Source organism: Pseudophryne corroboree, chromosome 7 (genome assembly GCF_028390025.1).
Source record: "Pseudophryne corroboree isolate aPseCor3 chromosome 7, aPseCor3.hap2, whole genome shotgun sequence".
Classification (NCBI taxonomy): Eukaryota; Metazoa; Chordata; class Amphibia; order Anura; family Myobatrachidae; genus Pseudophryne; species Pseudophryne corroboree.
The window spans coordinates 18,257,186-18,272,695 of NC_086450.1; the positions used below are offsets into that span (position 1 = coordinate 18,257,186).

Below are 15,510 nucleotides of genomic sequence, written 5' to 3' on the forward strand. Positions count from 1 at the left end.
ATATTAAGTATCCCCCTGTAAAGATATGAGACAGGGGCTAAAACGGTATTTATGGTGTTTAAATCTTTATAGTGTGTAAAGTACTTTTTATTCCTTTTGTTCCATTATCTATCTGGCTTGTGATGTGTGTGTTCATTCGTTAGTCTATATATTTTGTACTATAATCTTACTCAGGTAAATACAGGTGTGCTGTGACCTGACTCCTAGTGCTGTCACGTTATGTTATTGTAGGAGGCTGCGATTCTGTGTATGAGGTTACCAGTTATCATGGGTAATCCTGTGTAAGCCATCTATGATCCTTATATGGTCACACGAGAAGTATGAGGGCCAGGTAATGTCTCTCTGAAGATTCTCCTCCACAGGGGACAATCAGGACCTAAACCAATTTCCCTGTCATTGTTCCTTCTGTTTACTGGCCTGTTACATCCTGGTCTCTCACAGACAACGCAGAGCCTGACCCAGCATGTGGTCAGCACGAGAAGACCAGCTGTGGGAGGGAGGAGGGAAATACCTGAGGTGGGATCCCACCAATCAGGAACCTGCGTCTCCTCCCCAGGTGAGCATGGCATTATGGGCATTTGTAAGGTTTTAAAAGAGGTTGCGCAGGTCAGCTCCTGATGTTAGTTGCAGGACTTTGGCTAAGGGGTGATACTCTGCCAGGGTACCATGTGGAACGCATCACCGGTGCTGTGTGGGCTTATATGTAGTTACTACTGCCTGGACTAATCTGCTATCACTGCTGTGTGGACTCAGTGATAGTTCTGCTGTGTGGACTTGTTTATCTGGAACTTCTGTGTGGAATTGCTCTGGACCTAAATCTTCTACTGGGACTTACTATCTGGACTGCTACCTGTGTATTGTTTCTGGGCTATATTTACTTCAATTTCCTGTGTATTAGCTACAGATGTATCCACATTTATCTTGACGGTTAATAGGATTATCTGAGCCAGGGCAGTCAGACTTAATCCCCTGCTGTAATGACTTAATCCCCTGCTGTATTGTTCTCTGTATTGTATTGTAGTTGAGAACAATAGATGAAGGGTGTGCGGTGAGAAATAAACCATCCCTTTGGTTTCATCGGCTCCGTGTCTGAGTGATTAGAAAAACCCGTATCCTCACCCCCCACTCGAATGTATGTAAGAGGGACCACAGAAGATGTCTTGGATACTTGATGCGATCTCTCCATTCCACCCGGCGGCTGCATACCCCATAGGTTTCTGTATCTTCAACTGCCCTGCCCTGTAATCTAACCCTAGATGGCGCGCAACCCAGTACATTGACAGATGCCTTTCAATTTTTTATTTTTTTTATTTTTGGGAGGAAGCCCCTTTCCCCCCGTTCTGACGCCTATGTATCGTACTTAAAGGATGACAGGGGAGAGGTATAATTCAACTTCCATTTTAATTGTACCAATATTGGCGTTCTTCTTAGGTAATTATTTCACAATTGTATTTTCATTTGCATCGAACATCAACATTGTCCACAAACCTTAATCACAAATGAGGCAATTAATTGGCTGTGGCGTAGTACATGCAAACAGCCAGTGAGAAGGGGACGCTGAGCCAGGAAGAAGTGACGGACAACGCACTGTCTTCAAGATAGTTTTCACTGACATATTCTACAAAGGACATGATTGCAGTTGTAGTCTCTTCACAAGTGGGCTGAATTTGGTCTGCTGGGAGCTGAAATCCATAGGTGCCATTGTCTCTTAGCTCAAAGGTATATGAGAATTTGATTCCAATGTCAGTCGCCCAATCACCTGATGACCCAGAGTCAAAATATTCTGTAAAACATATAGAAAAGTGCAGCTGAAACGTATGATCGCACAACACACATACGGTATGTGCATGCTCAGTGTGGTTCTGCATTCTGTGCCAGGGCGGCCTGCCCAAGCCTTTGGGGGCATTGCCACACCCCTTTGTAGCCCCTTGCAGAAGCTGTATCGTCAACAGGGGCGTGTCCATGCCATCCTACGGACAATCCCATACAGACTCAAGATTGTGCACTTTGTACCAGCTGCCAGGTGTGGATTGAAAGTTTGGCAGTATAAACATAGACATTCAATACGTTGACACCGGGTAGTCAACAGTTAAAGGGTCAATGGGGTCTAAAGGCTTACAGGGTCACACGGTCGACAGTTAAATGGTAGACATGGACTTAGTTCAATGGGGTTAAAAGGTCAACAGGCTCAAAAGGTCGACATACAGGTGGTCGACACAGAAAAGGTTGCAACTTTCTTTTGTTATTTTAACCCTAACCCTGACACACCCCCTAGTGTCTAACCCTGACCCTCCCCCTAGTGACTAACCCTAACCCTCCCCCTAGTGCCTAACCCTTACCCTCCCCCTGGTGCATAACCCTAACCCTCCCCCTAGTGCCTAACCCTGACCCTCCCCCTAGTGACTAACCCTGACTCTCCTCCTAGTGCCTAATCCTTACCCTCCCCCTGGTGCGTAACCCTAACCCTCCCCCTAGTGCCTAACCCTTACCCTCCCCCTGGTGCGTAACCCTAACCCTCCCCCTAGTGCCTAACCCTAACCCTCCCCCTAGTGCCTAACCCTAACCATCCTCTTCTATAGCCTAACTCTCTCCTCCTAGTGCCTTAGTGCCTGAGCCTAACCCTTTCCCTGGTGCCTAACCCTAACCCACCCCCTGCTGCCTAACCCTAACCATCCCCTCCCGCAGCCTAACCCTGACCCTTCCCCTAGTGTCTAACCCTGACCCTCCCCCTAGTGCCTAACCCTGACCCTCCCTAGTGCCTAACCCTAACCATCCTCTTCTATAGCCTAACCCTCTCCTCCTAGTGCCTTAGTGCCTGACCCTAACCATGGTGCCTAACCCTAACCCACCCCCTGCTGCCTAACCCTAACCATCCCCTCCCGCAGCCTAACCCTGACCCACTCCCTAGTGTCTAACCCTGACCCTCCCCCTAGTGACTAACCCTGACTCTCCCCCTAGTGCCTAATCCTTACCCTCCCCCTGGTGCGTAACCCTAACCCTCCCCCTAGTGCCTAACCCTAACCATCCTCTTCTATAGCCTAACCCTCTCCTCCTAGTGCCTTAGTGTCTGACTCTAACCCTTTCCCTGGTCCCTAACCCTAACCCACCCCCTGCTGCCTAACCCTAACCATCCCCTCCCACAGCCTAACCCTGACCCTCCCCCTAGTGTCTAACCCTGACCCTCCCCTAGTGCCTAATCTTGACCCTCCCCCTAGAGCCTAATCCTTACCCTCCCCCTAGTGCGTAACCCTAACCATCCTCTTCTACAGCCTAACCCTCTCCTCCTAGTGCCTTAGTGCCTGACCCTAACCCTTTCCCTGGTGCCTAACCCTAACCCACCCCCTGCTGCCTAACCCTAACCATTCCCTTCCACAGCCTAACCCTGACCCTCACCCTAGTGTTTAACCTTGACCCTCCCCCTAGTGCCTAACCCCGACCCTCCCCCTAGTGCCTAACCCTTACCCTCCCCCAGTGTGTAACCCTAACCATCCTCTTCTATAGCCTAACCCTCTCCTCCTAGTGCCTTAGTGCCTGACCCTAACCTTTTCCCTGGTGCCTAACCCAAACCATTCCCTCCCGCAGCCTAACCCTGACCCTCCCCTAGTGGCTAACCCTTACCCTCCCCCTAGTGCGTAACCCGGACCCTCCCCCTAGTGCCTAACCCTTACCCTCCGCCTGGTGCCTGACCCTAACCATCCCCTCCCGCAGCCTAACCCTGACCCTACCTCTAGTGTCTAACCCTGACCCTCCCCTAGTGCCTAACCCGTAACACTCAAGCTAACTCTAAAAACCATGAAAAATCATGAAAAACCATGTGTCAACCTTGTCTGTGTTGACCATTTGACAATTAGAAAACTATTTCAGTCTAAAACAAAAACAAAAAACTTCTAATAAGGGGAATGTGGCTTGTATTGCAGATTTCAGGTGCCTATGTAACCTTATACCACCCCTCCACCCCCATGAAAATTCTTCTTTGACCCTTAAAACAAAACAAAAAAAAACCCCATAAATAATATTTATCTTTCTAGCTTCATTTGTCAGATGAGGTTTAAGAGACCTCCAAAGAGGGGTGTTTGTGTTTTTATTTATGAATATAATGTCAAATGTGTAATACACATTTCTGGCTTCTGAGAGAATACAGTGTGGGGGGGGGGGATGTGTGATGTCATTTTGGTCTTGTTCCTTTTAGACTGCGTCATCATACCCCTGTTCCGTCCATTTCCCAGGAGGCTACAAACATTTGTGAGTCTCACGCACATTCCTGGCGAGTTTGATCTATAATGGTCAGATTTGTCGGCAAAATCTTTACCCAAACGCAGGCATGCTACTGAAACTGGTACCTGGAATGGGTGGGACCTTAGAGGTGGCAATTGTCCACCCTGTAGAACATAACAATGATTTCTCATTCCATCTTATATGTAACCTTAACGTCCTTTGCTCACTGTATAGGAGGGAGGAAGGAGGGGCTCAGGAAGAGGCCACTATGGGGGTCATTCCAAGTTGATCGCTCGCTAGCAGTTTTTAGCAGCCATGCAAACGAATTGTCGCTGCCCACTGGAGTGTATTTTCGGTTTGTAGAAGTGTGAACGCCTGTGCAGCAGAGCGCCTGCAAAATCTTTTTGTGCAGAACAAGACCAGCTCTTCGTTTGCGTTGATTCTAATGACGGAGGGACGGCTTTTGACGTCACACACCCGCCCAGCGAACGCCCAGCCATGCCTGCATTTTTTCTGCCATGTCTGCGTTTTTCTAAGCACTCCCTGAAAACGGCCAGGTGACACCCAGAAACGTCCTCTTTCTGTCAATCTCCTTGCGGCCGGCTGTGCGAATGGAATCGTCGCTAGAACCAGTGCAAAACCACAATGGACTTTGTACCCGTACGAAGCGCGTGCGTATTGTGGTGCATATGCATGCGCAGATTAGCCGTTTTTTTCCCTGATCGCTACACAGCGAACAACGGCAGCTAGCGATCAACTCGGAATGACCCCCTAAGTTCTGTTCTAGACTATTTAGTTCCGCAAACCCAACTACCGATAAGTTGATATGGGTCCAGGGAGCATTTCCTCTTCCAGCCATGTATGTCAGTACATTACTCACGTATTACATCTGCTGAATTTCCCACCGCATACTCATTGTTGTGCTTCTCCTTCATTTTGGCGTTAGCTCTGTTTGCCACGCTCATCTGAAAGGAAAGATTGTTCTGTTACTCTATCGTCACACAAGCTTGTGCACCTTTAGATGAAGCTTCCATATTCTTAACGCAAATATAATCTATTATTCTCTTACTACTCTTTCAGGAGCGTTTTACGGCATAAGGAGCCCCGTGTGCAAATATACATGTCGGACCCTTGAACATATGGCGCTGATGCATGCGCAGAAGGTTACAAACACTCTGTCCCTGTGCAAGTCTTTGTTATCTTCTGCATAAGCACCATATTTCTGCCAATAACTTTTGCCCCCGGGAAGTAAATGCAGTTTTGTGCAGTGTGCGCCGCACAACCTGCACCTGTTATAAATACGCCTCTGTACTCTGTATGTTACCTTAAGTTTCCTTAGGCTTTCTATTTTGTGGTGGTGCATCATTATTTATGTTAGTATTCCACCATTGTGCTTTAGTGGCACCTTTTACAAGAAACGTAAGCTCTCTTGGCAATCCTTGAAACAAGTCGTGCCAAATAAAATCCAATATGCTTGCACGCCATTTTTGATTGAGCAATTGTTGCTTGGGGCTGTCATGCGCATAAGTGCTGGAACTCACACTACATACATACTGTAGCAATATAATGAAACTGCCCACACATTAATCTTCTGTGCATATGTTATTACTGCAGCATACACAAGGTTTCAGTGGTAATCATACTTTCATCAGGACTATAAATTCCTTTTATGATGCTATTTATATGAGATGGTATAACTGAAAATAATGTCAGTTTCATACAACAACATTCCTGTCCCCTTGCGACCCCCCCTTCCTGCCCTCCAGTGCTCGCTGACCATCATGGAATAATAGAAGGAGAAGCAGGAAGCCGAAAACTGGGCGCCGAGCATGACCTAATAACCTGTTCGGCAGCTTAGTGCACCACCAGCCATCCCACAAGCTGGAGACAGGTGCAGTGCGCAGCAGAACCATTTGTGCCACCCTCAGTATAGTCATGGCAATGTCTCATTTCTGGGACACATAGTGCATTATAGATGTATATAGGCCAGGTGCCAGTTTAAGGAATCAGAGCAACATTAAAATAGAGTGACTACTCATACAAACACATACATTATTATTAAATATATGCTCATACGATAAAAACGCTGCGTCACTGAGTATGATACATCTAGCACAACATGTCACCACAGATGTCAAAATGTGTTGTTTTTTTTTTTAATGCAGAATTGAGTTTTTTATATCCCACATGGTATAATAATAAGAATTTACTTACCGATAATTCTATTTCTCGGAGTCCGTAGTGGATGCTGGGGTTCCTGAAAGGACCATGGGGGGATAGCGGCTCCGCAGGAGACAGGGCACAAAAAAGTAAAGCTTTTACCAGATCAGGTGGTGTGCACTGGCTCCTCCCCCTATGACCCTCCTCCAGACTCCAGTTAGGTACTGTGCCCGGACGAGCGTACACAATAAGGGAGGCAATTTGAATCCCGGGTAAGACTCATACCAGCCACACCAATCACACCGTACAACTTGTGATCTAAACCCAGTTAACAGTATGATAACAGAAAGAGCCTCTTAAAGATGGCTCCTTAACAATATAACCCGAATTTGTTAACAATAACTATGTACAGTATTGCAGATAATCCGCACTTGGGATGGGCGCCCAGCATCCACTACGGACTCCGAGAAATAGAATTATCGGTAAGTAAATTCTTATTTTCTCTATCGTCCTAAGTGGATGCTGGGGTTCCTGAAAGGACCATGGGGATTATACCAAAGCTCCCAAACGGGCGGGAGAGTGCGGATGACTCTGCAGCACCGAATGAGAGAATTCCAAGTCCTCTTTTGCCAGGGTATCAAATTTGTAGAATTTTACAAACGTGTTTTCCCCCGACCACGTAGCTGCTCGGCAGAATTGTAATGCCGAGACCCCTCGGGCAGCCGCCCAAGATGAGCCCACCTTCCTTGTGGAATGGGCCTTAACAGATTTAGGCTGTGGCAGGCCTGCCACAGAATGAGCAAGTTGAATTGTGTTACAAATCCAACGAGCAATCGTCTGCTTAGAAGCAGGGGCACCCAACTTGTTGGGTGCATATAGTATCAACAGCGAGTCAGATTTTCTGACTTCAGCCGTGCTTGAAATGTATATTTTTAAGGCTCTGACAACGTCCAACAACTTGGAGTCCTCCAAGTCGCCAGTGGCCGCAGGCACCACAATAGGTTGGTTCAGGTGAAACGCTGATACCACCTTAGGGAGAAAATGCGGACGAGTCCTCAGTTCTGCCCTATCCGAATGGAAGATTAGATAAGGGCTTTTATAAGATAAAGCCGCCAATTCAGATACTCTCCTGGCGGAAGCCAGGGCCAGTAACATAGTCACTTTCCATGTGAGATATTTAAAATCCACCTTTTTCAATGGTTCAAACCAATGGGATTTGAGGAAATCTAAAACGACATTTAGATCCCACGGTGCCACCGGAGGCACCACAGGAGGCTGTATATGCAGTACTCCTTTAACAAAAGTCCGTACCTCAGGAACTGAGGCCAATTCTTTTTGGAAGAATATTGACAGGGCCGAAATTTGAACCTTAATAGATCTCAATTTGAGACCCATAGACAATCCTGATTGTAGGAAATGTAGGAAACGACCCAGTTGAAATTCCTCCGTCGGAACACTCCGATCCTCGCACCACGCGACATATTTTCGCCAAATGCGGTGATAATGTTTCGCGGTGACTTCCTTCCTTGCCTTAATCAAGGTAGGAATGACTTCTTCTGGAATGCCTTTCCCTTTTAGGATCCGGCGTTCAACCGCCATGCCGTCAAACGCAGCCGCGGTAAGTCTTGAAAGAGACAGGGACCCTGTTGTAGCAGGTCCCTTCTCAGAAGTAGAGGGCACGGGTCGTCCGTGACCAACTCTTGAAGTTCCGGGTACCAAGTCCTTCTCGGCTAATCCGGAGCCACTAGTATTGTTCTTACTCCTCCTCACCGTATAATCTTCAATACCTTTGGTATGAGAGGCAGAGGAGGAAACACATATACTGATTTGTACACCCAAGGTGTTACCAGTGCGTCCACAGCTATTGCCTGTGGATCTCTTGACCTGGCGCAATACTTGTCCTTGAGGCGAGACGCCATCATGTCTACCATTGGTCTTTCCCAACAGTTTATTAGCATGTGGAAGACTTCTGGATGAAGACCCCCCTCTCCCGGGTGAATATCGTGTCTGCTGAGGAAGTCTGCTTCCCAGTTGTCCACGCCCGGGAAGAACACTGCTGACAGTGCTATTACGTGATTCTCCGCCCAGCGAAGAATGTTGGCAGCTTCTGCCATTGCACTCCTGCTTCTTGTGCCGCCCTGTCTGTTTACATGGGCGACCGCCGTGATGTTGTCCGACTGAATCAACACCGGTTTTCCTTGCAGGAGTGGTTCCGCCTGGCTTAGAGCATTTTAGATTGCTCTTAGTACCAGAATGTTTATGTGAAGAGACTTTTCCAGGTTCGTCCATACCCCCTGGAAGTTTCTTCCTTGTGTGACTGCTCCCCAACCTCTCAGGCTGGCGTCCGTGGTCACCAGGATCAAATCCTGTATGCCGAATCTGCGGCCCTCCAATAGATGAGCCTTTTGCAACCACCACAGAAGATATACCCTTGTCCTTGGCGACAGGGTTATTCGCAGGTGCATCTGAGGATGCGACCCTGACCATTTGTCCAACAGATCCCTTTGGAAAATTCTTGCATGGAATCTGCCGAATGGAATTGCTTCGTAAAAAGCCACCATTTTTCCCAGGACTCTTGTGCATTGATGTACAGACACCTTTCCTGGTTTTAGGAGGTTCCTGACAGGTCGGATAACTCCTTGGCTTTTTCCTCGGGAAGAAAAACCTTTTTCTGAACCGTGTCCAGAATCATCCCTAGGAACAGCAGACGTATCGTCGGAAAACAGCTGCGATTCTTGGAATATTTAGAATCCAGTCGTGCCGTCGAAGAACTACTTTAGATAGTGCTCTTCCGACCTCCAACTGTTCTCTGGAACTTGCCCTTTTTAGGTCGTGCAAGTAAGGGATAATTTAGATGCCTTTTTTCTTTGAAGAAACATCTTTTCGGCCATTACCTTGGTAAAAAGGCCCGGGGTGCCGTGGATAATTCAAACGGCATCGTCTGAAACTGATATTGACAGTTCTGTACCACGAACCAGAGGTACCCTTGATGAGAAGGACAAAATTTGGACATGGAGGTAATCCTTGATGTCCAGGGACACCATATAGTTTCCGGTTCGCTATCACTGCTCTGAGTGACTTTATCTCGATTTGAACCTTTTATGTAAGTGTTCAAAACATTTTAGATTTAGACTATGTGTCACCAAGCCGTCTGGCTTCAGTACCACAATATAGTGTGGAAAAATAATACCCTTTTCCTTGTCGTAGGAGGGGTACTTTGATTATCACCTGCTGGATATACAGCTTGTGAATTGTTTCCAATGCTGCCTCCCTGTCGGAGGGAGCCGTTGGTAAAGCAGACTTCAGGAACCTGCGAGGAGAAGATGTCTCGACTCTCCAATCTTTACCCCTGGGATAATACTCGTACGATCTAGGGGTCAACTTGCGAGTGATCCCACTGCGCCCTGAGACTCTTGAGACTACCCCCCCACCTTGAGTCCGCTTGCACGGCCCCAGCGTCATGCTGAGGACTTGGCAGACGCGGTGGAGGGCTTCTTTTCCTGGGAAAAGGCTGCCTGCTGCAGTCTACTTCCCTTACCTCTATGTCTGGGCAGATATGACTGGCCTTTTGCCTGCATGCCCTCATGGGAAAGGAAAGATTGAGGCTGAAAAGACGGTGTCTTTTTTAGCTGAGATGTAACTTGGGGTAAAAAAGGTTGGATTTCCCAGCTGTTGCTGTGGTCCCCAGGTCCGATGGACCGACCCCCAAATAACTCCTTCCCTTTATACAGCAATACTTCCATCTGCCGTATGGGATCTGTATCACCTGACCACTGTCGTGTCCCTGACATCTTCTGGGAGATATGGACAACGCACTTATCTTGATGCCAGAGAGCAAATATCCCTCTGTGCATCTCACATACATATATATAGAATGCATCCTATTAAATGCTCTACATGAATAAAATATTTTCAGTCAGGGAATCCGACCAAGCCAACCCAGCACTGCATCTCCAGGCTGATGGCGATCGCTGGTCGCAGTATAACCACCGTATGTGTGTATATACTTTTTAGGATATTTTTCCAGCTTCCTATCAGCTGGCTCCTTGAGGGCGGCCGTATCTGGAGACGGTAACGCCACTTGATAAGCGTGTGAGCGCCTTATCACCCTAAGGGGTGTTTCCCAACGTACCCTAATTTCTGGCGGGAAAGGGTATAACGCCAATATTTGCTATCGGGGTAACCCTACGCATCATCACACACTTCATTTTATTTTATCTGATTCAGGAAAAACTACAGGCAGTTTTTTCACTCCCACATAATACCCTTTCTTGTGGTACTTGTAGTATCAGAAACACGTAACACCTCCTTCATTGCCCTTAACGTGTGGCCCTAATGAGAAATACGTTTGTTTATTCACCGTCGACACTGTATTCAGTGTCCGTGTCTGTGTCTGTGTCGACCGACTGAGGTAAATGGGCGTTTTTAAAACCCCTGACGGTGTTTCTGAGACGCCTGGACCGGTCCTAATAGATTGTCGGCCGTCTCATGTCGTCAACCGACCTTGCAGCGTGTTGACATTCTCACGTAATTCTCTAAATAAGCCATCCATTCCGGTGTCGACTCCCTAGAGAGTGACATCACCATTACAGGCAATTTCTCCGCCTCCTCACCAACATCGTCCTCATACATGTCGACACACACGTACCGACACACAGCACACACACCGGGAATGCTCTGACAGAGGACAGGACCCACTAGCCCTTTGGGGAGACAGAGGGAGAGTCTGCCAGCACACACCAAAAACGCTATAATTATATAGGGACAACCTTATATAAGTGTTTCTCCCTTATAGCATCTTTTATATATATACAATATCGCCAAAATCAGTGCCCCCCCTCTCTGTTTTAACCCTGTTTCTGTAGTGCAGTGCAGGGGAGAGCCTGGGAGCCTTCTCTCCAGCTTTTCTGTGAGAGAAAATGGCGCTGTGTGCTGAGGAGATAGGCCCCGCCCCTTTTTCGGCGGGCTCGTCTCCCGCTATTTTTGAAGTTAGGCAGGGGTTAAATATCTCCATATAGCCTCTGTGGGCTATATGTGAGGTATTTTTTGCCTCTAATAAGGTTTTTATTTGCCTCTCAGAGCGCCCCCCCCAGCGCTCTGCACCCTCAGTGACTGTTGTGTGAAGTGTGCTGAGAGGAAAATGGCGCACAGCTGCAGTGCTGTGCGCTACCTTTATGAAGACTCAGGAGTCTTCAGCCGCCGATTTTGGACCTCTTCTCTCTTCAGCGTCTGCAAGGGGGCCGGCGGCGCGGCTCCGGTGACCATCCAGGCTGTACCTGTGATCGTCCCTCTGGAGCTAGTGTCCAGTAGCCAAGCAGCAAATCCACTCTGCACGCAGGTGAGTTCACTACTTCTCCCCTAAGTCCCTCGTTGCAGTGATCCTGTTGCCAGCAGGACTCACTGTAAAGTAAAAAACCTAAGCTAAACTTTCTCTAAGCAGCTCTTTAGGAGAGCCACCTAGATTGCACCCTTCTCGTTCGGGCACAAAATCTAACTGGAGTCTGGAGGAGGGTCATAGGGGGAGGAGCCAGTGCACACCACCTGATCTGGTAAAAGCTTTACTTTTTTGTGCCCTGTCTCCTGCGGAGCCGCTATCCCCCCATGGTCCTTTCAGGAACCCCAGCATCCACTTAGGACGATAGAGAAATTCTAATTATAAAGTACTGGTAATATAATAGAGAATATTCAAAAAGCATAATTTTCACAGTCAGCCTCCAGCCTCAGTATGTTCATCTCCTGAAATACCCAGTGATGGGTAATGTCAGACTGGGGCATTAGAGGCCCACCGGGGAAATGCAGTGGTAGTATCCGATGCTTAGAGGCTTGGCTTGATAAGTATATCCAGTAAATACTGCTGGTGCATGCATGATAATGTAGCAGATTAGTAACAGCGATGCACTGTAGAAAATGCACCACAGTTCTGTAAAAGGCTGGAAGGGCTTAGCCTCCCTGCCGGTTATAGTTTTGTACTCTGCATCTATTGACTGGTCCTGCTGCTGTTATTCAGTGGAAACCCTGCCAGAACCTACTCATCAGTTTCCAGCTCATTGGGGCTGATTAAGAGCTGATCACTGCTGTGCGTTTTCGCATAGCAGCCGATCAGGTCTGAACTGCGCATGCGCCGGCCGCAGTGTGCCGGCGCATGCCAGAGATGTGACCGGCATCTCAGCCCAGCGATCACCTCTGCCTGATTGACAGGCAGAGGCGTTTGCTGGGCAGGAGGGGGCGTGCCAGCGGTGTTGGACCACCATTTTGGGGGTGCGGCCCAGGCAACGCAGGCATACCCAGACCGTGCGGGGGGCGGGCCACGGTGGCTGTGTGATGTCACACGTAGCCGCTGTGACCCGGAGAGTGAAGGGTAGCTCCCTGCCAGCAAGCAAGGGCTGCGCTGGTAGGCAGCTACTCTATAGTTACAAAAGCGTTGCCGCCGTGGGATGCTTTTGTACCTGTGCAGCGGGGGGAGGGCCAGACATGCGGGACGGACTAGCGCTGTGCTGGGCGTCCTCCCGCATGTCAGGGTGGCTTATCATAGCCGTGACCCCTTGTACCGGTATTGACCATTCAGCCTGCACCTAGCCTAGCCCAGACCTGGGCGCTGTTATAGTGAAATCCATCATAGCCTGTCAGGAGCCGCGTTGAGCTATGCGTGCGTAACAGAAATGCTTCTTTCTACACCACGCAAATGAATGAGCATATAACTTTTTATGAGGCCCTAATGTCTTGTTTGCAGTTGTATAAGGACTGACAGCCACAAGGGGAGGTGGACCAAACCTTGGAGAGAGATAAAGTAAAGTCCCTGTGCTAAATGACAGGTACAAGCTGATTGCATGTGTAATGTATCATTTTCAATGCAATATACAGTATCCCACTGCTTATGTAATGCATAAGAGCTGTCCCTTGTGTACACAGGACTTCTGGGTTCCTCTCAGGGGAACTCTGCAGAAAACTCTGCCCAGAGAATGCCACTGATAGATGACGTTGCCTATCGGGAACAGGTTTCACTTTCCAGAGCTTAATACATACCGGGACATCGCAAACACATGGCGGACCCCTTATGCATTCTGAGAATGCAGCTTGATAGTGATAGTTCATCTTGCTCTGATTGCTTTGCACAACATCCCCACTTTTTCTCTCTCCAAGACTTGATACACCTCCCCTCCAATTTTAATACTATTTTCCTTTAATGACTATGGGCGTTTTTCAGACCTGATTGTAGCATCAAATTTGTTAGCCGTTGGGCAAAACCATGTGCACTGCAGGGGGGGGGGGGGGGGGGGGGGGGGGCAGATGTAACATGTGCAGAGAGAGTTAGAGTTGGGTGAGGTGTGTTCAAACTGAAATCTAAATTGCAGTGTAAAAATAAAGCAGCCAGTATTTAACCTGCACAGAAACACTATAACCCACCCAAATCTAACTCTCTCTGCACATGTTACATCTGCCCCACCTGCAGTGCACATGGGTTTGCCCAACTGCTAACAAGTTTGCTGCTACGATCAGGTCTGTATGTTCATCCAGTTGTTGTAGTTTAAGTTGCTGCCCAATGATTTGGGTCCAATGATCACTCCATAACTCATCCATGGAGAATGACTATTAACAATAAGATTACAGTCAGCACTTACCAGCAGTTCATGGTCCTTAGATAGATCGAGCGTGTAACCGTAGGGAAGGAGAATCATCTTTCCATAGGAATGTATGGTCAGGTAGAAGAGAATATCAGACTTGATCAGCTCTATGAGGCCTGACAGTGCCTTAGTCTCGGGTTCTGAGGCTACAGATGATCCGCAAAAGGTGGAGCTGTTGCAGTTTCTAGAAGCGCCAATAGCTGAACATTGGGGACAAAGAGTAAATGCTGAAGTCACCTGAGATATCACAACAGGGTTCCCTGCGGCCGTTCAGCTGCTCCTATGTCACAAATCAGCTAATTATTATTATCATTATCCTTTATTTATATGGCGCCACAAGGGTTCCGCAGCGCCCAATTACAGAGTACATAAACAAATAATCAATACAGGAAAACAGTGACTTACAGTTGACGACAATATTGGACAAATACAGGGTAAATAAACATAACTACTTCAGCATATGACACTGACATAAGTATCAGGTGGCAGAAAACTGCGGGATTTGGTGCAGTTGAAGATTATTAAAGTAAGAAAAGGATAAGCAAATGAAGGAAGAGGGCCCTGCTCGTGAGAGCTTACATTCTAAAGGGGAGGGGTAGACAGACAGGGGTGACAAGGAGTAGACAGAGAGCATGGGACAGAGGGTTAGGATGAAATTTGTCTGGGTTTTGTGAAGAAGTGGGTCTTGAGAGCCCGTGTGACATTTTTTGAGAGTGGTGGAGAGTCTGAGGGCGAGAGGTAGAGAATTCCAGAGAAAGGGAGCAGCATGTGAGAAATCTTGGAGGTAGTGATGAGAGGAAGTAATCAGAAGACAGGAGAGTCGGCATGCATTAGCAGAGCGAAGAGGACGGGTGGGAGAGTAAAGGGAGATAAGGTCAGAGATGTAGATGGGAGAGGAGTGGGTGAGAGCTTTGTAAGAGAGTGTGAGAAGTTTGAATTAGATTCTGAAAGGGAAGGGGGGCCAGTGAAGGTCTAGTAAGAGAGGAGAGGTGGACGTAGTGAGTTTGGTCAGGAAGATGAGCCGGGCTGCAGCATTGAGGATAGGTTGGAGTGGAGAGAGGCGTATATGTCAGGGGAACCAGTTATGAGGAGATTACAGTAGTCCAGTCTGGAGATGACCAGTGAGTGGATAAGGGTCTTAGTAGCATCATGGGTCAGAAAGCGTCTCATCCTGGAAATATGCTTGAGATGAAAATGGCTTGGCCTTGTGAGAGGTGCTAATATTTCCTACATAACGTAGGTTCCTGCCGAAACACCATATACTACTAGTACAGCACTGGAGCAATGAATCCACAGGACCTGGGAAATATCCTGAGCTTTGTAGAGGACAAATGTGGGGATTATCCCTGGACCGGTATAGTGTCTCTGGTGATCAGCGGCTGGTGGCATGACCCTTCTGTGGGTCTTCTAGAAGAATGTGATACGTAAGGTAAATATTATAATCACAACTTTTCGGTTTTTGGTTTTGTTTAAAGGAAAAAATTTATAAAAAATAAAAGTATAATCAGTGATT

The 15,510-nt window shown here is 47.7% G+C and overlaps 1 protein-coding gene across 1 annotated transcript in view; it reads right to left on the reverse strand.

Moving 5' to 3' along the window:
- Positions 1-1,382: 1,382 nt before the first annotated feature.
- Positions 1,383-15,510, reverse strand: part of LOC134943983 (carboxypeptidase O-like) — a 37,452-nt gene continuing 23,324 nt past the window's right edge. The window contains exons 10-12 of the mRNA XM_063932532.1: positions 13,995-14,197; positions 5,096-5,180; positions 1,383-1,783 (exon numbers count right to left, since the gene is read on the reverse strand). Of these exons, the coding sequence (XP_063788602.1) occupies positions 1,509-1,783; positions 5,096-5,180; positions 13,995-14,197 (563 nt within the window). The 3' untranslated portion in view covers positions 1,383-1,508. The remainder of the gene's footprint in view (positions 1,784-5,095; positions 5,181-13,994; positions 14,198-15,510) is intronic.